General features: G+C 37.7%; 1 protein-coding gene across 12 annotated transcripts in view; it reads right to left on the bottom strand.

Moving 5' to 3' along the window:
* Positions 1-23299, bottom strand: part of TMEM144 (transmembrane protein 144) — a 74501-nt gene extending 51202 nt beyond the window's left edge. For 5 of the 12 annotated variants that reach the window (XR_012378059.1, XR_012378060.1, XM_073892424.1 and 2 more), the window contains exons 1-4: positions 23143-23299; positions 20398-21357; positions 2817-2988; positions 526-648 (exon numbers count right to left, since the gene is read on the bottom strand). Coding sequence is in view for 10 of the 12 variants with exons in the window: in XM_073892424.1 (XP_073748525.1) it covers positions 526-648; positions 2817-2925 (232 nt within the window). In the remaining 2 variants the exon portion in view is untranslated. The other 7 variants (XM_073892425.1, XM_073892428.1, XM_073892426.1 and 4 more) reach the window with 7 other exon arrangements.
* Positions 23300-25943: the final 2644 nt, after the last annotated feature.

Raw genomic sequence — 25943 nt, 5'->3', positions numbered from 1 at the left:
AATAGAAGGAAAACCATCCTGACCGGCCAAACAAAGGTATCAATTCCAGTTATATAATTCTAGGTATTGATAAAGCAACAGAGGGAAGATATTTGTTTGCTTTTGTTTTTTTGCCAGTGCTTTTGAAATGACAATGTGTCTGTTTTCCTACTTTCAAGGATAAGTCTTAAATATTATAATAGTAGAGACTACTATTTAAAAAATATTTTCTGATTAACATAGAGAAAGAAAGGTTGGAGCACTTAAACTAATATATAAGTTATGCTTGAACAGATAGAGAGCAACTGAAACATTTTTGCTATAATTTTCTATCAGTAACTAAGAAAGAAATCATTAAGAGGAAAAAGTCAGGAAATGTACCCAAAATATTTATCGAGCATCTGAATGAAAGAAACTAAACTAATTTCTAGTATCTATGCCTAAGGATTATTCAGAATTGCTGTTTGTGTTATTTCCTTTTATTAGGAACCAGTTATTTTGATCATAGTATTAAATGATTACAGAATAAATTATATCATGCATTACCTGTTGCCCAAATGCAGCCCCCAACCATTGCGAAAGGCCAAAATTTAGGGCAATGTAATATCAGATTGACCACCAGGGCAATCAACCATATGGCAGCACAAAGCACCCACTGGAGAAACATTCCTGGAAATAAAAGAAATTGGTTTCTGTGGTTCAAACTGATTTGAGTAAATTAACGCTTAAGAGTATCAAAGAGATGTTATTATAGGAATGGTCACAACTTACTGAATGCCTATAATGCGGGTACTTTGCACACTTACTATAATTTTTACAACTACTATGAATCATAGTCAACCCTAGTTTAAAGACGGAGAAAATGAATGTGAGATGAAGCAACTTGTCTCAACAGCTAACGGTTTGTAGAACTGGAATTTAAACCTATGCTGTTTACTCCAAAGCTTGCCAAGCATAGTGCATTCCTGGTTAACATTCTTTTGTTTGTTTCACTAATTAAACAAATCTAGAATTTTCTACTGAAGAGTACTGGCAAGACCGAGTCTATATATTTGTATTTGAATGCCACACCGAGCGCCATCTCTCACCAAAACCCAGCATTAAGAACTTCAGAATAGCACAGTAGTAATTAAACCTTTCGGGATCATTTATGCCACCTTTGGGATAAAAACAAAGCCACTCATGGCCACATGTAGACCTCTCACACTTAGAGTTGAATGCCTGTGATGAGCCAGACAATACAAACCCAAGAATTAGCATTCTGGGTCAGGGCATTCTTCTTTCTGGGCTCCGGGTTGCCATTTGCCAGTTAGCTGAAGATGACATGGTGATATGAGGTCTATCTGTACCTGAGGCTTCTGTTCCATCAAGGGGTTTAGGGATTAAAAGATTAAAGAAAAAGTCGATATAGGAAGAAATACTAGGGCAGGTATAACTCAGTGTAGCACTTCTGAGTCTACCTGTGGAAGGTTTTTGCCTATTTCAATTCAATCTCATGGTGGAGGAGAGAAAAAAAAAAAAGGCTGTTAGCCTCTAGGACAAAAAAGGAAGATCACAGAGATGAAAGCGAACTTCATCTTACAAGTTCTTCATTTTCCAAATGAGAAACTGAGAACAAAAGCGCTGATGAGACTTGTCTAGGATCACAGTTGTTGAGAGACACCTAAAAGCCCGTTCCTCAACCCCTAAGTATATATTTTGTTCTTTTAGTAGTTTCCATATCCATCCTAACTCCAAAGAAAAAGAGAAGAAAGGCTCTGGAAGAAAAAGATTTGTAATTCTATTGTTGAAGTAGTAGCAAGATATAAGGAAATGAGGTGATAAAGTAACTGCTTCCCACCAGGTGTTCAGCATAACATTTGAGCATCTTCTCCTGGCTATCCTATTATAGGCAGGTGGATTAAAAACCCAAAACCCCAAACCAAAAAAAACCTCTTGCTTCTCTTTCCCTGAAGTTCACATGACGGTCAGGTCAACTATAATGTGCCACGTGTGTTCCTAAAAGCACCGCACTTTGCAAAACCACATAATAAAAACCACAGAGATTTTATGGGGAGAAAGGGAACAACACTCAAAAAACATTTCATCAACAATGTATTTTATAAAAAGACAGGAACCTAATAAAAAAAGAGACAGGAACCTAATTTAAAAAAAAGTACAGTTTTACACTGGCTAAGTGGTTAAGAAATTCACAAGCATTACAATAAATATGGCACCGCAACCTGAAAAAGACTGGAAGGGTTGCTTATGGGAGTGGGCATCGGAAGTGTGGCAGCTTGTGAGCTATTGTGAAGCTGGTGGATGGGGGGATCCTAACAGCAGACGTGAACAGGTGTGGTGCTGAGGGAGCTGCGGGATGTTGAGGGGTGCGTGTGCAAGCGCACCTCGTGCTTTCCCATGCATCTTTATTCAACTGGAAGTGGTGATCTGTGCTCACCTAGTGCTGTACCAGTCAAAATGGCATATAAACACAAAATTCACGTTGTGCTCAAACTGTTCTCTATTATATGAAGCGTATTTGAAATTCATGTTTTCAAAACAAGTGTATATTAGTAGAACTTTCTTCTTTTGTAAACATAAAGGTAAGGCTAATAAGCTTTCCTGACAGTCACTCTCCCAGCTTTACCATGAAACACAACCTTAAGACTATTCCATACTGAAAAAATCTCAGATAAACTGGCATGAGCATTACCGAATGATTTATCATAAGCTCTATTCATTTGGCGCTAGGTACAAGATAATTTGTAGCCATCATTAAAAAAAAAAAAAAAACACCAAAAAAGAGAACTTCACATTTAAAAGTAATTTAAAGTTAACCATGAAGGAAAAATAATTACCATCACCAGTATCGTATTTTTTAAGTGGCACAAAGTTTGAGCCAAACAAAAGGACAGCTACAGAAGAGGAGATGAAACCAATGGTTAGGTCTGTTCCGTTACTGCTCATGGTTCCAGTACTGTCTGAGAGTGAGCCGGTTCACTTTATACTTGATGTCCTTTTCAAGAGCTTCTGAAATAAAAGAAAAACAAAACCATTAAGAAATTGTGCATCAAAAACTAATGATGTAATGTATGGTGATTAACATAACATAATAAAATAAAAAAATGCAAAATAAAAAAATGTAAAATAAAAAATAAAAAAATGATAATTAAACTAAAAAAAAGAAGTTGTGAATCCGTGAACAAACTGATTTCTATGTGATATTTATGGAGCTTTTTGAAAGTATGCTAAGATTCCTTCTTCCAGATAAAAAGTTAGGACACTATGAAATTATGTATTATGTTCACACTCCATGTTTATTCATTTGTTTTTTCTTTTATTTTACCAACAAATAGTTTTTGATCATTAATCTACAATTTATAAAAAAAAAAAACTTTGTCTTCAGAGCTTGAAAACCTAACTTCTTCCAAGATCTGGAGATAATTTTTTTTTTTTAAGGTTCATTCACTGATTTGAGAGAGAGAGAGAGAACAAGTTGTCGGGGGAGAGGGAGAGAGAGAATCCTCTCAGCCCAGGGCAGGGCTCCATCCCAGGACCCCGAGATCACGAACTGAGCTGAAACCAATAGTTAGACGCTTAACAAACTGAGCCACCCAGGCCCCCTGCAGATAATTCTTATTATACTATAAAAAAATTCTCCTGTGTAGGTGGATTGGTATAATGAAAAGATTTATGGGCCAGGACTCAATTGGTTGTTGTGACAATCAAATGAGAGAGCATGTGTGAAGACTTTCAGAACTTCCAGTCTGGGGTGCCTGGGCGGCTCAGTTTAAGCATCTGACTTTTGCTTTCAGTTTAGGTCATGATCTCAGCTCTCAGGGTTATGAGATCGAGTCCCGCTTGGGGCTCTGCCTTAGGCATGGAGCCTGCTTAAGATTCTTTCTTCCTCTGCCCCCTTTTTATATAAATACATAAAAAAAGAACTATCAGTTCCTCAAAAGCAAAAGCTTTTTAAAAATTTCAGATAGGAGCTTAAGGGCACATGTAGATTTTATTGCTGCTACGTACTCAGGATTACCTAGAGGCAAAGGCACTTTCCTCATCAGTAATACCCTCATGGTGTGTATTACTTTAAGTAGTTTGTGAAACCTTATATCTTTATGACTTAAAAAGAAAAATAACTGAACAGATAGAAGAATCCATTAAAGATCTCTTCAAGAATTTTTTAAATCTCTTCAAGGTTTAGGTCCTTGAAGTATCCCTTCAGGAATCTCCTAGACTCTTTTTTTTTTTAATAGTTTTTTTTAAAGATTTTATTTGTCAGAGAAAGAGAGAGCACGAGGGGGGGGCAGGCAGAGGGAGAAGCAGGCTCCCCGCTGAGCAAGGAGCCTGATGCAGGACTTGATCCCCGGACCCTGGGATCATGACCTGAGCTGAAGTCAGGTGCTTAACTGACTGAACCACCCAGGCATCCCTCTCCTAGACTCTAAGGATAGAGAAACTGAGGGTTGATGAAGGGAGGTGGGTGGGGGTGGGCTAGATGGGGATGGGCGTTAAGGAGGGCACTAGTTATGATGAGCACTGGGTGTTATATGTAAGTGATGAATCACTAAATTCTACTCCTGAAACCAATACTACACTATATGTTAACTAACTAGAATTTAAATAAAAATTTGGAAGAAAAAAAAAAGGAATCTCCTAAAGTACAAGATTGACAGTGGGTATTATGCACAATACCATCACCTGGTCAGCAGAACAATGTGAGGCAATTAGCCATCTGTTCAATCTCATAGCCACTAGCCACATGTGGATAACTAAATTTTCATTAAAATTAAGTAAAAAAAAAAATCAGTTCCTTAGCCAAACTAATTAAATATCAAATGCTTGATAGTCACATATAGCCAGTAGTTATCTGAACAGTGCAGATTATAGAACATTTCCAACATTACAGGAAGCTCTATTGGACAGCACTGCTAAGCTTATTAAAAAGTTCTGGTTCCCTGTGAAGAGAAGGACCCAAACCACAAATAGCCAAGAATCAGACATTTTTCATAACATTAGAAAAGGCTATTGAACATAGTTCACTCTTTTAGTTGTATAATCTACATGAGAAAAAAATAACACAAAAGAGTCATTTTATCAAGGAGGTAATCAGAGTCTTTCCACAATACCATTTTGAAATCATATTTTGTACATTGACTTTTTGGTTCACTTCATCTCCTTAAGCCTTCTGGAATGGAAGTTAATCAATCCAGTCTTTTTTCCCCTCCAAATTTAATGTTGTGATGACTTCTTATGGATGTGTGTTGAATAAAGTACATCTGAAATCACCTTTCCTTGTTATTTTATTTCACAATATTTACTTTAAAGGTATTTTGCAGCACCTGGGTGGCTCAGTTAAGTGTCTGACTCTTATTTTAAGCTCAGGTCATGATCTCAGGGTCCTGGGGTCGAGCCCTGCATGGGGCTCTACATTCAGTGGGGAGTCTGCTTGAGATTCTCTCTCCCTCTTCCTCTGCCCCTCCCTGCACCCGCCCATGCTCGCGCTGGTGCGCTTTCTCTCTCTCTCAAATAAATAAATAAATCTTAAAAAAAGGTGTTTTCATTTTTCCATGTTTTGTTCCTTATGTGTTCTTGCAGAGAATATTAAATATAGAACTACCTACAATATATATTTTTTGGCATTATTAAGAACAATTTAACTGAAAACAGGGATAACATCAAAATTACTCAGTAAATCTTAGTAAGAAAAACATCTATTTGAAATTGTATGTGCTTTCTTAAAACAAACCAAAACAAATGCTGGTAAGACAATATCGTCTTTGGGGATGTAGTTGAGGAAGAGACTCTAATACTACTACTTCAATAAAAATAATAGTCTTACCATTAGGCACAAAGAAAGTTTTAGCCCTGCAATGGCTTACACGGACTATCACTCAAGAGTCAAGCAGGTGTACTGCTGCTAAGATGTCAAAACTATAGTAGGTCAGAGGAACTGGAGTTATCTGGGAAGGATATCACAAGACTAAGAAGATGCATGATTTAGTGATAGCTAAGAAATTTTTTTTCGTTTAAATTACAATAAGCAAAGTGAAACAAAACCTGTATAAGCACACTGATGAGAGAATGCCTAACTTTCAGAAGTGGCAAATTATTTTAGTGAAAAGATGGCTTTATTAAAGACTATTGACAGCCCTAAACCTCTTAGATTTCATTCCAATTGAAGTAATAATTTGAAGTGCTAATCAGAGTGCATGAACTGCATTTTGCCTGCTGAGTGAACATTATCAATGTTAATTAAAGTTATTACCAGCAAATAAATGAAATTTATTGCATACAGCTCTGGTATGTTTCAGAAATCAAGTGATCTAATTTCAGTGTGGGCTGGCAAGTTGGCATTATGCACTATCTTTAAGGAAGAATCTACCTTTCTAAGTCAAAAAAATTTATATGCAAAAGTAAAGCAATATCACTTTTAGCACATTACTCCCAATTCTTTTTAGGTCAGACTTGAATCACTTAAATAAAAGTAGTTTTGAAATGCTTGCTTTCAAGTGTCCTCTGATATTTTATTAAACTACATTCATTCATTTTTATACTTTTATTTCATTTATTAGTAAATGTTTTTTCTCTCAATTTTTCCTGTCAATTTAAACTTCTATGTACACCTTTTTTTGTTAGTACTTGGCACGTTCTGATCAATAATGCTTGTTCTACGGCAACTAAGATTTCAGTTTTAGTTTCATGTTAATTTCCTCAACTCTCCTGGCAAGCTCTGCCAGCATCTTGGCTAAAATTCTCAGGGCTTGAATATACTTATTCTGAGCTTTGATTTTTTTCTTTTTAATCAGCATCAGCGCATTCTGAAAAAAATCATGAGACACTCCGCTGCAAAGCTACTGGGTTTTCTTTGAGTTGCTTGTACTCACTGCGCTCGCGCTGGCGCTGAAACTCCCTCCCGCTCAGCACCCACTCGATCAGTCTCCACTGCGCCGCTGCGGAGCCTGCACCCGCCTATTCCCCCAGCTGCTGGGACAGCCCGGCGGGCCTTTACTTCCTGCCGGGACAAATTACCTTTGACTGGGCGGGAGAAGGGAGGGCTCTATCTAGCACCTATTACCCAGAGGTCTGTTGCCTCGGCGCGACCTGGCTGCCGGGCCAGCCATTATTTCCTGCGGGGACACTTAGGGACAGACCTGCGGAAGAGGCGGGGCGCTACAATAAAGGAGACCTGGAGGCCGCCCAGGGCAGCAGGTTGGGAAACACCTTCCTCCAGCTGCAACGCAGGAGTGCATGGTCTTGTGACTCACGTGACCCTGAGGAGGGGTCCTCAGACCGTGTGTCAATCAACCAGCAAACTAGAAAGGCTTCTGTGTATTTTTTTTTTTAAAGATTTTACTTATTTATTTGACAGAGACAGAGACAAGGAGAGACAGCGAGAGCAGGAACATAAGCAGGGGGAGTGGCAGAGGGAGAAACAGGCTTCTTGCGGAGCAGGGAGCCCGATGTGGGACTCGATCCCAGGGATCATCATGACCTGAGCTGAAGGCAGACGCTTAAGGACTGAGCCACCCAGGTGCCCAAGGCTTCTGTGTATTTGAAGAGATGCTTGTTCAGGGAGCTCCGTGCATGTCACCTTCTAAATGTCACTGAGCTCGGCAGTATTTGTACTGTTTATGGATGAATCAAAAGGCCAAGGAATTTCATACAATCATAAAAGGCTATCTAAAGCTGAACTTGTTATCACCATCAAGAGATTCATCTGATCCACTAATGTCACTAACATCTTTGTGCCATCACAAGATTTCACTTGTAATCACTAATCCTTTCTAAATGCACCCGGACCCTTTTTTCTGTGTATTTATTTAATAGGTACTGAGTACCATGTAAGAACATATGTTCTAGGCCTCTGAAACTTGAGATTTTCTGTTTTGTTTAGTTTTTAAAATACAAATACCTGGACCCCACAGCAGACCAGCTGAAATAGAATCTCTGGAAATGTGGCTTAGGAATCATTTTCTCCTCCAGGTGATTCTAATGTGTAGCCAGTCTTGAGAATCACATTCTAGATCAATAGTCAAATTTTATTGCTGGGAAGAATCACCTGGAGAATGAGTTAAAATACAGATATCCTGACATCTTGATTTAGATTTTGAGACATTGCTCTAGTCCTCCACTGTCGGGTATGTAGCCATTAACTGCCCATGGCTATTTGAATTCAAATTAGAATCAAAATTCAGTGGTTCATTTGTACTGGACACTTTTTAAGTGCTCAGTAGTCAAACGTGCAGATTACAGAACATTTCTATCATTGCAGAAAGGTCTGTTGGACAGCACTGTTCTGGACTCAAGAGCCCTGGGAGTAGAGCAGTGACCTAGAGGAGTCCTACCTTCATATGGATTCCAGAACAGCAAGAGACACAGATATGAACAAATAAGTTCAGAAAAGGGGAAGTGCTGGGTTCTGTCCTAGTCTAAGAGATCAAGGAAGGCCTCTCTGAGGAAGTGACAGTTAACAGAAACAATTCAGTAGTTGGTAATGACTGTAGAGTTACAAGAGGAAGAAAGCATAGAGGACTGCCCAAAGATGAGGTGTCCTGGAAGGAAGTCCTGCCTTAAACATTACTCATATTCATAAACAACAGTGAAAGAAGCAGGGGCGCCTGGGCAGCTCAGTCAGTTAAGCAGGCGACTGGATTTGGGCTCAGGTTATGATCTCAGGGCTCCATGCTGAGTGTGAGGCCTGCTTGGGATTGTCTCTCTCTCTCTCTCTCTCTCCCCCTGCCCCTCCCTGCTCATGCTCTCTAAATAAATAAATACATACATACATAAATAAATAAAATATTTAAAAAAACCCAATAGTGTAAGCAGCAGATGGGAAGGAAAAATATTATGTCATTTAAAGAATTAAGGAAGCTAAGGCTTTTCACCTAAGGGAAGAGATTAATTAAAAAATTCAGAATTCAGAAAAATTTTGAGGAAACAAGTTCCCCTTTCCTTATAAACTCTCTCTTCCCCCAAAATATAGGGCCTAAATCCAACCTAGAATTGTTTCACTTCATGATTTTAGGAGACCTCAATGATCATGTGGTTCATTCTTGCTTCAGATTCACTTTGAGAAACTGAGACTCACATTGTTGTGAATTTCCTAAAATCTTAAAGTGAGTTGGGGGCTGAGTCAGGATTGAGGACATTTATTACAGGATGTTCCAGGTCCAGTGCTTTACACATCATGCCACAGATCCAACCCAAACATGGATGATCCTCTGCTTAAACTAAAATAAGATTCTTCTTTCAAGTTGTTTCATATGCATTCATGTCTAAACATAAAAGTCTATATGGGAAGAGTTTGGGGAGGCACTAGAAGATCCAAGTTAGCTTCATATACTAGCCATTTATCTCTGGAAAAGTCATTTAATCTCTCTAAACCTGTTTCCTTATATATATTATTATTGACATAATAGGGTCTGTGTACTTCATCCTTTTATGTGGTCAAAAGATAAAATGTATTAAAAATATTATTAAGATTCTGGTTTCTGCTATGGCATTTGAAGATCTTGGGAATTATCATTCCTGTCATCAGGATAAGAAGAAAGCTGAACACATTGAAAATCAGCAACTCTTCTTAGATATACCAGATAATTGAGGTGATAAGGTAAATCACCTCCCTGAAAACTGCAGAGGTAGGTGAATGCAGATAATCATACCTTATGACCACTAGAGCCAGTAATGGGTAGAGGGCTTTTCAACAGTAATGGTGAGGACCCAGTGTCCGGGGAGCACCCATAACTTCAGGAGTTTACCTTCAGGAATTCTGCTAGGTTCTCGCAGTAAAGATCAGAGAAAAATTTCCTCTTGCTTCTGGCAAGGGGAGGGAAAAAATTAGCCATTATGAAACATGCCCAGAGCCTCTGAAATAAAGACTAGCCTTCTAGGTAAACATCTTTATCAGAGCTTTATCAGACTTGGAAGAAGAGCAATTGGGTGATTTGAGGCCCTTCTAGTTTTCCTGTCTCTCATGAGGGGGGAGAGGGGGAAAGGGTTACAAAACTTCTCTGAAGGTTACAGTCCTGGGATCCTGGCTCACTAAAAATGAAGATTTACTCATACGAGTATAGAGTGCTTCCACTTCCCAATACCTGATGACCATATTAAAAGTGTTCCAACAATAACAGTGGATTACAACTGAGAGAGCTGCAAGACACAGACACTGTTTAAGGAATTTTTAGGAAAATCCAAAGACAAAACAGGAGGCAGAAGAAAGGACATTAGGGGAAATTGAAACCTATGACACCTACAGCTACAGCAAATGTTAAACACAACCTAACTTCTGGTGAGGTAGAAAGAAAATCTCACACTAAAGGCCTGCTGATAACAGTGCCTATTATTTGATACATCATCTCTGGCTTGTAAAAGAAATTACAAGGCACACTAAAAGGCAAGAAAAAACACATCTAAAGAGATAAAGCAAGCCTCAGCACCAGACTCAGATATGGTAGAGATTTTGGAATTATCAGACTTCAGATTTAAAATACCTATCATAAATATGCTAAGAGCTCTGTTGGAAAAAGTTAACATCCAAGACAAGATGTGTAATATAAGAGATGAAAACTTTAAGAATGAAAAGAAAACAAAAACACTGCAACTGGAATGAAGAATGCTTTTTTACACCAAAGAAATAGTGAGCTTGAAGATATGTCAATAGAAACTTTGCAAATGTAAATATAAAGAGCACATAGTATTGGAAAAACTCAACAGAATATCCAAAAACTGTGGAAAATTACAAAAAAAGGGTAACACAGAGGTAATAAGAATACCAGAAAGAAAAAAGAGAAAGGAAGAGAAGTATTTAAAGTAATAATGGCTGAGAATTTTCCAAAATTAATGACAGATGATACCAAATCATAGGTCCAGGGAGCTCAAATGCTAAACAGGATAAAAACAGAAAATATCTGCATGTGGGCATATCATATTCAAATTGCAGAAAATCAGACAGAGAAAAAATACTGAAAGGAGCCAGGGGGTGGAATGCCTTATCTATGGAGGAACAAGGATAAGAATTTTATCAGACTTTTCTTCAGAAACCATGCAAGCAAGAAGAGAGTATAGTGAAATATTTCATATTGAAAGAAAATCCATCAATTTAGACATCTGAATTAAGTGTAATTATTCTTTTAAAAGTAAAGAGGAAATACAGACTTTCTCAGACAAAAACTGAGTGGATTTTTTTTTTTTCTTACCAGTAGACCTGTCTTGGAAGAAACGTTAAATGAAGTTTTTCATAGAGAAGGGAACAAATATAGTACAGAAAGTTGGATCGAGAGGAAGAAAGGAAGAAATTAGAAAAAAAAGTAAGTGGAGGGAAAATAAGATCTTTTATTTTTCATTCTTTTTTTTATTATTATTATGTTATGTTAATCACCATACATTACATCATTAGTTTTTGATGTAGTGTTCCATGATTCATTGTTTGCACATAACACCCAGTGCTCCATGTGGAACATGCCCTCTTTAATACCCATCACCAGGCTAACCCATCCCCCCAACCCCCTCCCCTCTAGAACCCTCAGTTTGTTTCTCAGAGTCCATCGTCTCTCATGGTTCATCTCCCCCTCTGATTTCCCCCCTTCATTCTTCCCCTCCTGCTATCTTCTTCTTTTCCTTTTTTAACATATAATGTATTATTTGTTTCAGAGGTACAGATCTGTGATTAAACAGTCTTGCACAATTCACAGTGCTCACCATAGCACATACCCTCCCCAATGTCTATCACCCAGCCACCTCATCCCTCCCACCCCTTACCACTCTAGCAACTCTGGTTCTGAGATTAAGAATGCTTCATACCAGTGAGGTCATATGATACATGTCTTTCTCTGATTGACTTATTTCGCTCAGCATAACACCCTCCAGTTCCATCCACGTCATTGTAAATGGCAAGATTTCATTCCTTTTGATGGCTGCATAATATTCCATTGTATATATATACCACATCTTCTTTGTTCATTCATCTGTTGATGGACATCTTGGCTCTTTCCACAGTTTGGCTATTGTGGATATTGCTGCTATAAACATTGGGGTGCACGTACCCCTTCAGGTCCCTACATTTGTATTGTTGGGGTAAATACCCAGTAGTGCAATTGCTGGGTCGTAGGGTAGCTCTATTTTCAACTTTTTGAGGAACCTCCATGCTGTTTTCCAGAGTGGCTGTGCTAGCTTGCATTCCCACCAACAGTGTAGGAGGGTTCCCCTTTCTCCGCATCCTTGCCAACATCTGTCACTTCCTGACTTGTTAATTTTAGCCATTCTGACGGGTGTGAGGTGGTATCTCATTGAGGTTTTGATTTGGATTTCCCTGATGCCAAGCAACTCAACACCCAAAGAACAAATGATCCAATCAAGAAATGGGCAGAAGACATGAACAGAAATTTTTCCACAGAAGAGATCTAAATGGCCAACAGACACATGAAAAAGTGCTCAACATTGCTTGGCATCAGGGAAATTATTTTTCATTCTTAACTGATCTAATAGATTACTGCAAAAACGATAATAGCAACAACGTATTAGGTGGTTATAGCTTATATGGTTATATAGCTTATAGCATAAGTGAAATAAATGACAACAATGTCAGAAGGGACAGGAGAGAAGAATTGGGAATAGTCTACTATAAAGTACTTGCACTATCTGTGAAGAGGTATGGTGTTATTTGAAAGTGGATTTAGATTGGTTGTAAATGTATGCTGCCAACTCTAGGGCAATTGCTTAAAAAATGGTAAAAAGAAGTATAGCTGATATGCCAAGAGAGAAGAGAAAATGGAATCATAAAATGCTTAACTGAAACCAGAGAAAGTAGAAAAAAAAGGGGGGAAGACAAAGGAAACAAAGAACAGGACAATGAATAGGAAACTATATATGGTAGGTATTAATCCAACTCCATCAATACTCATTTTAAATGTGAGTGGTCTAAATACAGCAATTAAAAGATAGAGCAAATAAAATACAGAACCCAGATACATGCTCTTAACAGGAAACCCACTTTAATTATAAAGACACAGATTAAAAGGGATGGAGAAAGATATACCATGCTAACATTAATCAAAATGAAGCCTGGAATAGCTGTTTTAATTTCAGACGAAGAAGACTTCAGAACAAGGAAATTATCAGGGACAGAGAAAGGCATAACGTAATGATAAAGGGGTTGACTCTCCAAGAAGAGAAGACAATCTTATCTATGCACATCACAGCAGAGTGTCAGAATACATGAGGCAAAGACAGTTAAACCTGCAAGAAGAAATCAACACAAATTCACTGTTGTAGTTGGAATCTGCCACACCCCTCCATTAGTAATTGACAGATCCAGTGGGCAAAAAAATCAGTAAGGATATAGTTGAACTGAATAGCACTATCATCATCCAGATGTAATATTTCATCCAACCACAGGAGACTGCACATTCTCCACAAGCTCACATAGAACACTGACCACCATAGACTATATTCTGGGCTATTTAATACATTTTGACAAGTTTAAAAGAATAAATATCAAAGAAAGTTACACTAGAAATAAATAGCAGAGAGATAGCTGGAAAATCCCAAAACATTAGAATATAAACAACACACCTAAATAAGTCATGGATCAAAGAAAAGCTCTCAAAATAAAATAAAGTTCAAACTAAATGAAAATGAAAATACTATTTATGAAATTTATGAGATGAAGTGAAATCGGTGCTTAGAGGGAAACTTAGAGAATTCATACATCAGAAAAGAAAGCTTTGAAATTAATAATCTAACTGTATACAACAGGAAACTAGAAACAGAAAAACAAATTATATCCAAAATAAGGAGGAAAAAAAAAAAGGTTAGAGTAGAACTCAATAAAACTGAAGACCAGAAGTCAATAAAGAAAATCAATGAAACAAAAAGCTGGTTATTTGAAGAGACCAATAAAAATAATAAACCTCTAGCTGGGCTAATTACAAAAAGAAAAGAGAAGACACAAATTATTATTATTACAAATAAAAAAGATGCATCACTACCGATCCCCTGGATGTTAAAAGGATAATGAATTTTATGAACAACTCTATGCCCACACATTTGATAACCTAGATGAAATAGACCAATTCCTTGAAAGATACAATCTGCCAAAACTCACTCCAGGAGAAACAGATAATCAGCCTATATCTATTAAAGAAATTGTGTCAATAATTTGTAGCCTTCTAAACAGAAAGCATCAGGTCCAGATGAGTTCACTGGTGAATCATACATTTAAGGAAGAACTTCTACTGATTATCTATGATCTCTTCTAGAAAACAGCAACAGAAAAACTTCCTAACTCATTCTGTAAAGCCAGCATTATCCTAATACTAAAATCAGATAAGGAAATTACAAAAAAGGAAAATTACAGATGAATATCTCTCATAGATGCCAAGATGCAAAAATCTTCAACAAAATATTAGCAAATATAAGCCAACAATGTATAAAAAAGAATTATATGCCATGACCAAATTGGATTTATCCCAGCTATGTAAAACTGGTTCAACAATCAGAAATCAGTGTCTGTAATCTATCATATTAGGTTAAAAAGGAAAAGTTGTATGATCTTATCAATAGATGCAGCAAAAGCATTTGACAAAATCCAATACCCATTCGTGATAAAAATACTCCAAAACTAGGAAAAGAGAGGGAACTTCCTCAACTTGATAAAGAACATCTACAAAAACCTACAGCAAACATACTTAATGGTGAGAAACTAGATCTTTCCCACTAAGATCAGGAGCAAGATAAGGTGACCCCTCTCACCCACTACTTTTTAACATTATCCTGAAAGTCCTAACTAATATGATAAGACAAGAAAAAGAAATAAAATGTATACAGACTGGGAAGAGAGAAATTAATCTGTCTTTGTTCAGAAATGATATGATTGTATATATAAAAAATTCCTAAGAATTGCCAAAAAGAACTCCTGGAACTAATAAGCACTTATAGAAAGGTTGCAGGATACCAGGTTAATATAGAAAAGTCAATTGTTTTCTTGTATACCAGCAATGAACAATAAAATTTATAATTAAAAACACAATTCCATTTACATTAGCACTCACTAAAATAAAAAAAAATGTTATAAATCTAACAAAATACTAGCAAGATCTATATGTGGAAAAATACAAACTTCTGAGGAATGAAATGAGAGAACTAAATAAAAGAGATAGCCCATGTTTATGAATAGAAGACTTAGTAATGTTAAGATGTCACTTCTTCCCAGCTTGGTCTATCGATTCAATACAATCTCAATAAAAATCCTAGCAAGTTATATTTGAATATCGACAAATTGATTCTAAGGTTTATGTGGAAAGGCAAAATACCCAGAATAACCAACACAATACTGAAGAAGAACAAAGTTGGAGAAATGACACTATCCAACTTAAAGGCTTACTAGTAAGTATTGCAGTGAAGACAATGTGATATTAGTGAAACAATAGACACAGATCAATGGAACAGAAGAGAGAGCTGAGGAAATAGATTCCCACATATATAATCATCTGTCCTTTGACAAAGGAACACAGACAATTCAGTGGAGAAAGTATTGGCTTTCAACAAATGGTGCTGGAACAATTGGACATCTATGTGCAAGACAATGCTGGATGCAGACCTTCCACTTCTCACAAAAATTAACTTAATATGGCCCATACACCTAAATGTAAAGCACAAAACTTAAACGCTTGTAGAAGATAACATAGGACAAAACCCAAGGTGAACCTGGGTTTGGTGATGAGTTTTCATAAACAACACTAAAAACACAATCAATGAAGTAAACAATTGATGAATTGGACTTATATTAAAATTAAAAAACTACTGCTCTGCAAGACATTATTAAAAAAATGAAAAGGCAACCCTCATACAGGAGAACATATTTGCAAAATACATACCTGATAAACAACTTCCATCCAAAAATATTTAAAAGACTTAAAACTCAACAATACAACTTGAAAAGTGGAATAAAGATCTGAACAGATATCTCACCAAAGATACAAAAATGGCAAATAATCATTAGAAAAGATGCTCAAAATAATATATCATTTGGCAATTTCAAATGAAAACAGCAAATGCAAATTAAATTGCAGTTTAAAACCATTGTATATCTACTAGAATAGCTAAAATCCAAAAATCTGACAATATGACCTGATGGTAAGGCTGTGGTGCAACCAAAGCTCTCATTCCTTGTTGGTGGGAATGCAAAATGGTATGGTTCCTTTGGAAGACAGTTTAGCAGTTTCTTACAAAGCTAAACATAGTCTTAACATATTATCGAGCAATCACATTTCTAGATATTTGCCCAAATGAATTAAAACTTAGGCCTACACAAATGTTTATAGCAGCCTTATTCATAATTTCTAAAAACTAGAAAGATCCAAGATGTCTCTTTTTTTTTTTAAGATTTTATTTATTTATTTGACAGAGATACAGCAAGAGAGGGAACACAGGTAGGGGGAGTGGGAGAGGGAGAGGCAGGCCTCCCGCTGGGCGGGGAGCCTGATGCAGGGCTCGATCCAAGGACCCTGGGATCATGACCTGATCCAAAGGCAGACGCTTAATGACTGAGCCACCCAGGCACCCCCGAGATGTCTCTTAATAGGTGAGTGGATAAACAAACCATAGTACATCATACAATAGAATATTGTTTAAAAATAAAAAGAAATGAACCATCAAATTACAAAAATACATGGAGGAATTTTAAATGCATATGCGCTAAGTGAAAAAAACCAATCTGAAAAAAACGACACACTATATGAGTCCAACTATATGATGTTCTGGGAAAGGCAAGACAATGGAGATAGAAAAAGGCCTGTGTTTGCAAAGAGTTCAAGGAGAGGAGGGTCTGGATGAGTATGTGAAGCACAGGGACTGTAAGGGCAGCAAAACTATTTTGCATGATACTGTAATGGTGGATATATGACATTTGTCCGAACCCATAGAACTGTACAACCGAAAGACGGAGCCCTAATATAAACTATGGACTTCAGTTCATAGTAATGTATTGATACTGGCTCATCGATTGTAATGATGCAGCACATCATTAATGTGCAATGATACACGCTAATGCAGCACGTTAATAATAGGGGAAATGTGAGAGGGGAGACAGGAGGTATATGGAAACTTTGTCCTATCTTCTCATTTTTTCTGTCAATCTAAAACTGTTCTAAAAAATAAAATCTATGAAAATGTTATTATTTTAAGTTTGTGATTATTTCATAACAGTTACACTCTTTTCTCAGTCAGGTGAAGCATATCAACTACATCAAATTTAAAATATGGTGATATATATATTTTTTATATATTATTTGTCTTTTCAACTATTCGCTAAATATGAGAAGTCTTTACAAAGTGAGACTTCTACTGTCAAGTACTATTTTATTCTTTCCGATAGAATCAAAACCGGTGTTTCCCATATGTAATCTCTGAACTTGTGTTTATCATTTTATGACCCTTTGGGGTATGTATGGATATAACAGCTTTAAAAAAATCTCAGTTATTTTCTCTTCTTCCCCTAGTTGCTAAGTGATCCTAGAGGACCCCTACAAAGTGTGTGCTCCTGCCCCCCATTTTGAGGGTCTCTATATATGATGAGAAATTATGAATTGTGTGAAGGCAAAAACAAACAAAAAACAAAAAACAACTGCTGATTCATCAGATAGTGTAATCATGTACTTTAGTGTTTAAAAGAGCTCTTCCTGGGTTCTTTGGAAAAGGAGGAATCAATTTAACACAAATAATTTTCAAGAAGAGTTTTATTATATAATGAAAACAAACAAAATTTTCCAAGAATAATTTGAAATTGGATAAAATATACTATGGTACTGAGAATTGATGACTTAATGTTGAAATAAATATTCTCGTCTTTACTCATAGCATATTTGTCAGTAAAATGTTTTATAATAAAGTTTATCTTGATGAATAATAAAACTATTACCTTATGTTGACTTTATAAAAGGGCTCACAAAAAAGTTAAAGCTTTGTTCCTTAAAAAGTTCACATTTCTGTAAGTATAGTAAACCAATGATGGTTTTAATCTATTCTGAGTTTAAGAAAACACAATTTACTTATTTATTTTTGTTTATATTAATTTCATAATGTCTTTGAAGCAGTGTAGGATGAGAACATACAATGAAATAAGAATAAAGGATAAAAAACAAGGAACTTAAAGAAAAAAAATCAAGATGAAACAAAAGGTACAGACCCTAAGGACTCATATAATTACTGTAATTTATTTTCAATTTTGGTCTGAGTTTCGCAAGGAAAAAGGCAAAAAAAGGCAAAAAAAATGTTACGATAGTTTACCATTTAACTGCACTTTTTGTGAAACAATTATTCAAGAAAGAAAAGCCTTTTCTAGCAGTAAATTTTAGAAGCAGCTTTATAAGTCACAAAAGGTCTATGTTTGAAGCATTTTTCATGTTACTATTAATTGAGTATTCTTACAGCCTTAACATTCATATACTCATTGGACAAATCTTTGTGGCATATGTACTATAATAAATCATGCACTGCCCTAGGCATTGGAAGTAGACAAAAATCCCTGCATCGACTCAGCTTTTGCCTTAATAAGGGAGCCCGAGAATAAGCACTATATATAGTATATTAAATAGTAATATAGGCTAGGGGAAAAAAAAAAAGAGAAGAAAGGGATAATGGAGAATGTGTGTGGGTGTTAGTGTACGTAGGGAAGCTGTATTTTTGGAAGGGTAGCCAGGAAAGGCCTCACCCAGAGAGAGACATTTGAGTAAAGGCCTGAAAGAGGTGAGGGAACGGGGGTGTACAGGCCCTGAGGCATATTTGAGGAATGACAAAGAGATCACTATAGCTGGGACTAAGGTGAAAGAAGGAAAGTGGTAGGAGATGAAATTGGAGAGGTAATGGTGGAGAACAGGATATAAGTCTTCGAGAGGACTTTGGCTTTTTTCTCTGAGGCAAATTGGGAGCCACTAAAGTATTTTGATCACAGGAGATGTACTAGTTATCTATTGCTGCACAACAAATTATCCCCAAATGTACTGGCTTAAAGAACACCAAACATTTATTATCTCTCACAGTTTCTGTGAGTCAAGAATGCAGGAGCATGTTGGGCAGCCTCTCCCTGAATCTCTCATAAAGTTGCAGTCAGATGTTGGCTGAGGTTCCAGTCATCTGAAGATGTGGTTCTAGAGTCTCTACCTCCAGGTTGCCTTACTCACGTGACTGTCAAGTTGGGTCTAGCTGGTGGTGGAAGACTTCAGTTCCTCTTCACATATGGGCTTACCCAAGGGACTGCTTGAATGTTCTCATGACAAGGTACAGCTTTCCCAGGGTGAAAAATTCAAAAAGGTGGAAGTGTCGTTGTCCTCTATGACATAGCTTCTGAAGTCACACACCATTGCTTCTGCAGTATTCTATAGGTCACACGGTTCATCCCTGATTCAGTGAGAGAAGAGACTACATAATGGCATGGATACCAGGAGTGGAGATCACTGGGGACTGACCTGGATGATGACGACCAGGGAAAAAAAGAAGAGAGGTACTGGAACAATGCCCTTGCATGGGCATGAGCAGATGGGATCTTAGCATGAGAACAGAGGGGATAGCCCTTGTGAGGTGCACAGAGAGGTCATCCATAGTAACAGCATCCAGGTGCAATCCAGGGAGGGTGGGAGGAAGTGGTGGGAGTCGGAGCATATTCTCTTCCATTTTGTTTTGTTTTATTTCGTTTTTGTTTTTTTCTGCTTCTCAGTGAGATAGAAAACAACGTCAGAGGTCAAGAATGAGGACTGGGAAGGAGGTTTTTGGAGGTTCATATTTCAAATTTTTCAGTATCTCTCAAGTGATGCAGTGGTCACGTCATATTACTTGCTTCATCATATAAATGGGGAGAAAACCCCCTCTTGGTGACCATTGTTGTATTCTAAGAGGCACAGTCTGAGTTTTAGCAAAGTGAAAGGAAACCAACTCTGTTTATTTTGTTTTGTTTTAATTTTAAAGACTGATTTTTTTTTTCTCTTTGGTCTTAAGAATTTTTTATGTTTATCACATGGAAAGTTTTAACTATAAACATCCTTTGATTTGCAATCAGATCACTTTTTTACTTCTGCTTATGAAATAGGATAAAATACAGATAATTTAGTGTGCTTAAAGGAGACTCTAAAATATAAGACATGGTCTTTTTCTGGCCCAATCAGCCTGAGACCCTGTGGGACAAACCTGTAGACTAAATAAGTCAGGTTTACTGACTCATTGTGATGTGGGGGACTGCACATCAAAGGAATTGTGGAGTGTTTCAGCAAAGGAAGGAAAAGAGTTAAGAGTGGAGTTTAGGTGCAGTAGAATTTTGATGGGCTCAAAGCAAAGTACTGCTGTATGTAAAGAGGCCAACATCAGTCCTGAACAGTGAAATGGACCTTTCTTGGAAACAGTGTTAAAATAGATGTCAAATCCCTGCATCGCTGGTTCTATAAGGACCTCAGAGGATGTCTCTTCTCATTATGATATCTTCTGGATCTTGGAGCATTCTGTTCATGCTATCTTTCAGGAAAGCTGCTTCTGTCTTCTGTGCCTCATCTCTTACAAGTAATCCTTGTCAAATGTTATGTGCAGAGACCCCCTATTGAAATCATTTCCAACAAAAGTGTTTCTGATAATCTATGATTATAGAGAAGAAGATTTCTCAGTAAGAAATCAGTAGGCACTCCAAGAATTGGACTTTTATGGTACTTTACGGCTGCAGCATGTATTTGGGAGAAATATTGTTTTCTGATAGAGTTGTGCTTGGCTTTATCTCCAGTTCCAACTGTGGACTGATGAGTGGTAGAGAAGATGTTTGCTTTATTTTATTTTCTTAGTTGATATTGTTATAATTTCCTAGAACTGAAAATACTGATGCACAAGTCGTGGCCTCTTCCTGGGTAATCTTGGTCAAGACTCTTAGTCTGTACTTAGTAAGGAGGTTGGAAAAAATCCTCACCAGTCTTTGTATATAAAATTAGACCACTTTTATTTTTGATACCCAAATTACAATGCCTCCCACACTATGTTTACAAGACCTCAGCATCCAAGTGTCTTGCCAGTTTTGTCTGCCGATCTCCAAATGGAGCCTCCCAGATGTTCACATTCCCAGTGTGACATCTTCATATTCCTCCTTTCTTATTCCAGCTTCCCCAGGCTAACAGTCACTACCATCCAAGTAGTCTAAAAAAGATCTCCTGTTGCTGTGACTGATGAGTATGTGGCACCATAGCCATGTTCTATGTACCAAGCTCTAATGTACCAAGCGAACAGAGCATCATTGGTTCTATAAGGACCTCAGAGGATGTCTCTTCTCACTGTGATATCTTCTGGATCTTGGAGCATTCTGTTCATGCTATCTTTCAGGAAAGCTCCTTCTGTCTTCTGTGCCTCATCTCTTACAAGTAATCCTCAACACTTATAATAAACAAACAAAAAGAAAACAAAGACAAAATCAAAGAAACTAAGTCAACCACTAATAATAATAATAATGATAATAATACTAATAAAAGAAATGAAATCCATAGTCTCACAGATCTAGCTCTGATTCTACCTTACACCATGACTGATAGAACCACAACCCTTGACTTTAGCCTACAGGTCATCATAGTTTTTCAAGAACAAAGGACTTGCCTTAAATTTGTATCCAGGGCTCACCTGTTGATTTTCTAAAAACAAGGGAACAGTTTATCTAGGTAATTTAAAGTCTACATCTTTAGAAGACCAACAAATTATTATAGTGCCACATTCAATTAAAAGGTTTTACTTAGTTTTATTCACCAGAACTATAAAATCTCTTGAGCCCAATATTAGCCAGGATATCCTTTTGCATAAATGATATTTAACATGCTCTCCAATGAACATATATGGCCTCTCATATCTTGCTGTTTGGCATGACCATGTGATTTTTCTCAATAATGTTTCACAGGGTAGAAGTCAACATAGTACTTATGGCAGAATGACAAAGGAGAAGGATTCACTGGGGGTGTGGATGAGAGTCACAGAAAAGAAAAAAAAAACCTGCATGATCTCACTTATATATAGAATCTAAAAAAAAAATCAAACTCAGGGAAGCACAGTGTAGAATGGTGGTTGCCAGGACCTGGAGGGTAAGGAAAATGGGGGAATGTTGGTCAAAGGGTACAAATTTTCAATTATAAGATGAGTAAGTTCTGGTGATGTAAGGTACGGTGTGGTGACTAGTTAATAGTACTGTATTGTAAATTTGAAATTTGCTACAGAGCCTTTAAGCATTCTCACCACACAAAAAGGTAACTGTATGTATGGTGATGGATATGTTAATTAGCTTGATTGTGGTAATCATTTCACAATGTGTATGTATATCAAATCACGTTGTAACCTTAAATATATACGATTTTTATTTGTCAATGATACTTCAATAAACTTGGAAAAAAACATAATAAAAAGAACCCATGAAGGTGAAAAACTTAACACAGACAACAAATCCAATATGACTATAAAATGTAGTTCCTTTAGTTTTGTCTTTACTAGATTTGATTTTTCTCTCCCCTGCTGGTAAGAAGGAAAAACATTAATTTAAAGCTTAGTCTGATCTGTTCATTTAAACAGAAGCTTTATCTAATACTCAGTCTCTCTTAGCAAAATAAAAGCCATACAAATAATGCTCACTTTATCAAATAACTTCCCCAAACCCGATTTTCTCTCTCTCATGGTGTCTCTGTGGATGGGGGAAGTGTGTGGCTTATGGGACATCATGAACATGGAAAAGTCAGAGTCCTGAGATGTTACATCTTAGGCATCCTCTGGTTTCCAGAACTGTGTTCCATCCAATTTCAGTCTTTTCTGCTGGCATCCATGGCTAAAATATAACTTTCGTTTTTTGCTTCCATCACTTAATGGAAACTGTCAAAATCACCGGTGGCAGCCACATGGCTAAATCCAATTACTTCCCTGTCATTATTTATGTGACCCTTCAGCAGGATCTGTCACAGCGGATTTTCCCCTTCTTTTTGATGTTTTTCATTGATGTGGCTTCCAGAACACCACATTATCCCAGTTTCTCTCCTATCCTCCGAAGGCTCCTTCAACAATCTGGTTTCTCATTTCATCCCTGACCTCTTAAAATTGGAGTGCCCAGATTGCTCTTCTGAAATCCAGTCACATTTTGAATAGCTTACCTGACATCCCCACTTAAATGTCTGAGAGAAAACGGTAACTTACCCCAACTCTGCCCTCCTCATGATCTTCCCTTTCTTGGTCAATGACAATCTCATTATTCCAGTTGTTCAGACCAAAAATCTTGGGGTCTTAAGGCTCTGCTAGTCCATGACCATGTCGCTTGGTCTCTTGCCCAAGAGGGGAGAGACATAGATCAGGATTTTTTGTTCCTAAGGTCCTGCCTTTGTGATTCCCAACTTTTTCTCTTCTCTTACATCACAATGCCACGCGACTATAGCACATAACCATATTAAATTGTGCATGCTTGTTTTGAACATTGGAGTTCGAGGGAATCTTGGGGTATATTTATATATAGGTTACAGTTTAAATTTGTAGTTTATAGTCCAAAGTGATCTGTTTCATCAGAATCTATGATATCCAGACATTGTCCCTGATAGACCTGACTGATAATTTTAACAGGTCACATTTCCCTGGCCTCCTTTTGGCCCTGCACTGGGCCCCAAATTCAACGTGTTTAAAACACCATCCTTCCAGTAAGGGACGCTGATAGCTATGTTTGCCCTTCTTCTGAGAATAGTACTTCGATTCTTCTTGGGATTGTTCCTGTGCTTCTTCCTCGAGCTTCCCTGCCTATTGCTATTTTCTTACAGGAATCTGCCCCACTGGCCTCATTTGATTGGTTCAGGGATGTCAGCCTGGCCCCTACTAAGCCAATCACAGTATTTCAAAACCCTAGTTACAATTGATTGATCTATTATTCTATGACCCTAGGTGGGTCAATTGGAATCCTTTCTTAGAATTTTTGCACTTGGAAGCACAGAGAGTAAAAGGCAGTCTTACCCTCTGCCTTTTACTCTCTGTGCTTCCAAGTTCAAAGATAGGGATAAAACCTAGTTTAAAAATAGAGATAGAACCAAGTTCAAAAATAGAGATACAACCTATGAAAAGTAGAACTAGGGAGCTGTTGTGGCCACATTTCCAACTATGTAAAAGAAAGTGGTCTGCAGTGAGAGAGAATAAAACCAATGTCCAGAGAGAGGCAGGTGAAAGGTGGAGGACTAGTGATATTTCAGTCCCTGGATGTAGTTTTTCTGAGGCTCAGTTGTATCTCTAGCCTCTTGGAGGTCTTAATGGAGAATCTTATACTTTGTATTACAGAGACCCATTGCTAACTAGCTTAGGGGAGAAAAAAGGAATTTGTTTTCTTATATAGTTGGGAAGGAGATTAAAGTAGCTAACACGATCAGTGAATTAAGTGCACTAACCAGGCCTCTATTTATGCCTGGACTGACACTTCAGAACTGCTGGATCTCTTTTTATCCATCTCTTGTCTCTGCTTGCCTCAGCGTTTGAGTTGGTTTCAATTGAACTTCATGCAATTAGGCTTTTTCTAGGTTGCTGAGGAAGAGAGCTTCAAGCTGCTTCAGTCTTTCATCCTTCCTAAACGGTGACCCCCAAAGACAAAAGCTCTAGGGGAAAGTCTCTGCTAGTTTTATAGATTTTATTTATTTATTTGACAGAGAGACAGACAGCGAGAGAGGGAACACAAACAGTGGGAGTGGGAGAGGGAGAAGCGGGCTTCCCGCCGAGCATGGAGCCCGACGCAGGGCTCGATCCCAGGACCCTGAGATCACGACCCGAGCCGAAGGCAGTCGCTTAACCAACGGGGCCACCCAGGCGCCCCAAGTCTCTGCTAGTTTTAATGAAAAGTCTCATGAGGGCCTTTGATTGGCTCAGCTCCTGTCTTGTGACCACCTCTGAGCTAATCACTCTGGTCAAAAGCATGAGGTCCTCTGATTGCTACGTCCCTGTGGGTGAGTAGGTCAGACATAGCTGTACTCAAAACATGAGAACCCTGGGGCTACCTGGGTGGCTCAGTCGTTCAGCGTCTGCCTTCGGCTCAGGTCATGATCCCAGGGTCCTGAGATCGAGTCCCGCATCGGGCTCCCTGCTCGGCAGGAAGCCTGCTTCTCCCTCTCCCACTCCCCTTGCTTGTGTTGTCTCTCTCTCTGTCAAATAAATAAATAAAATCTTTAAAACAACAACATGAGAACCCTTATTAGAAGGGGTATTAAAATATGTTCTAAGAAGACAACACCATAGCTATTACAGTTCAGTACGCTATTGTTGGTTTAATCCTTTCTTAGATTCCGGTGCAGCAAGAAAAGCCATTTTTTCCCCCTAAGCGAATTAAGTTATTTTCTCTCATTTGCAATCAAGAGTCCTGATGAATATACACTTCCTCATTTCTTTTTTTCTTCTTGGGTGCCTATCCCCCTGAATGAAAGTGTTTGCTGAGTCACCCTTGTTGGACATGTGGTAATCCTCTTCAATTTCTGCCTATTCCTACTTCTCCATACCCAATCAAACATCCTATGTGAGTTCTAACTCTAAAATATTTCTAAAACCAACCTCACTCTCCCATCCCTATTGTCACAGCCGCTGTTCATGCCTTTACCATAATCTGCTTAATTTGCTCCCTTAATTAGTTTTTTTACTTTCAGTCTTGTTTTCTTTGCAATTATCCTCCACTCTATTGTGCAAGTAGAATGGTGGTGTCATTTCCCTGAATAAAATTCTCTCTTGGCACTCACTGCCGAGAAGCTGAAAACTTCTTGGTGATGTGTACAGGAGTTTTTGTGTAGTTTTGCTAAGGATGCCTTATATGTCCCTTGGTGTTCGGGTCTCAGCATCAGTTCTTACTTGTGGGTCACATTTACTTGGCTGCCATATTATCTTTGTCCCACTCCTTTCAGGTATTGCTGTCCTGGCCCTAAACTCTAGTCCCATAATTAGGTGTCTTTTATTTGGTCTTGGGATGCCTTGATAACCTGATTCCTCCT

This window comes from Callorhinus ursinus, unplaced genomic scaffold (assembly GCF_003265705.2).
Source record: "Callorhinus ursinus isolate GAN/ISIS: 27379988/994484 unplaced genomic scaffold, GSC_fseal_2.0 scaffold4, whole genome shotgun sequence".
In the NCBI taxonomy this organism is placed as follows: domain Eukaryota; kingdom Metazoa; phylum Chordata; class Mammalia; order Carnivora; family Otariidae; genus Callorhinus; species Callorhinus ursinus.
This window is presented reverse-complemented; position numbering and strand designations above follow the sequence as displayed.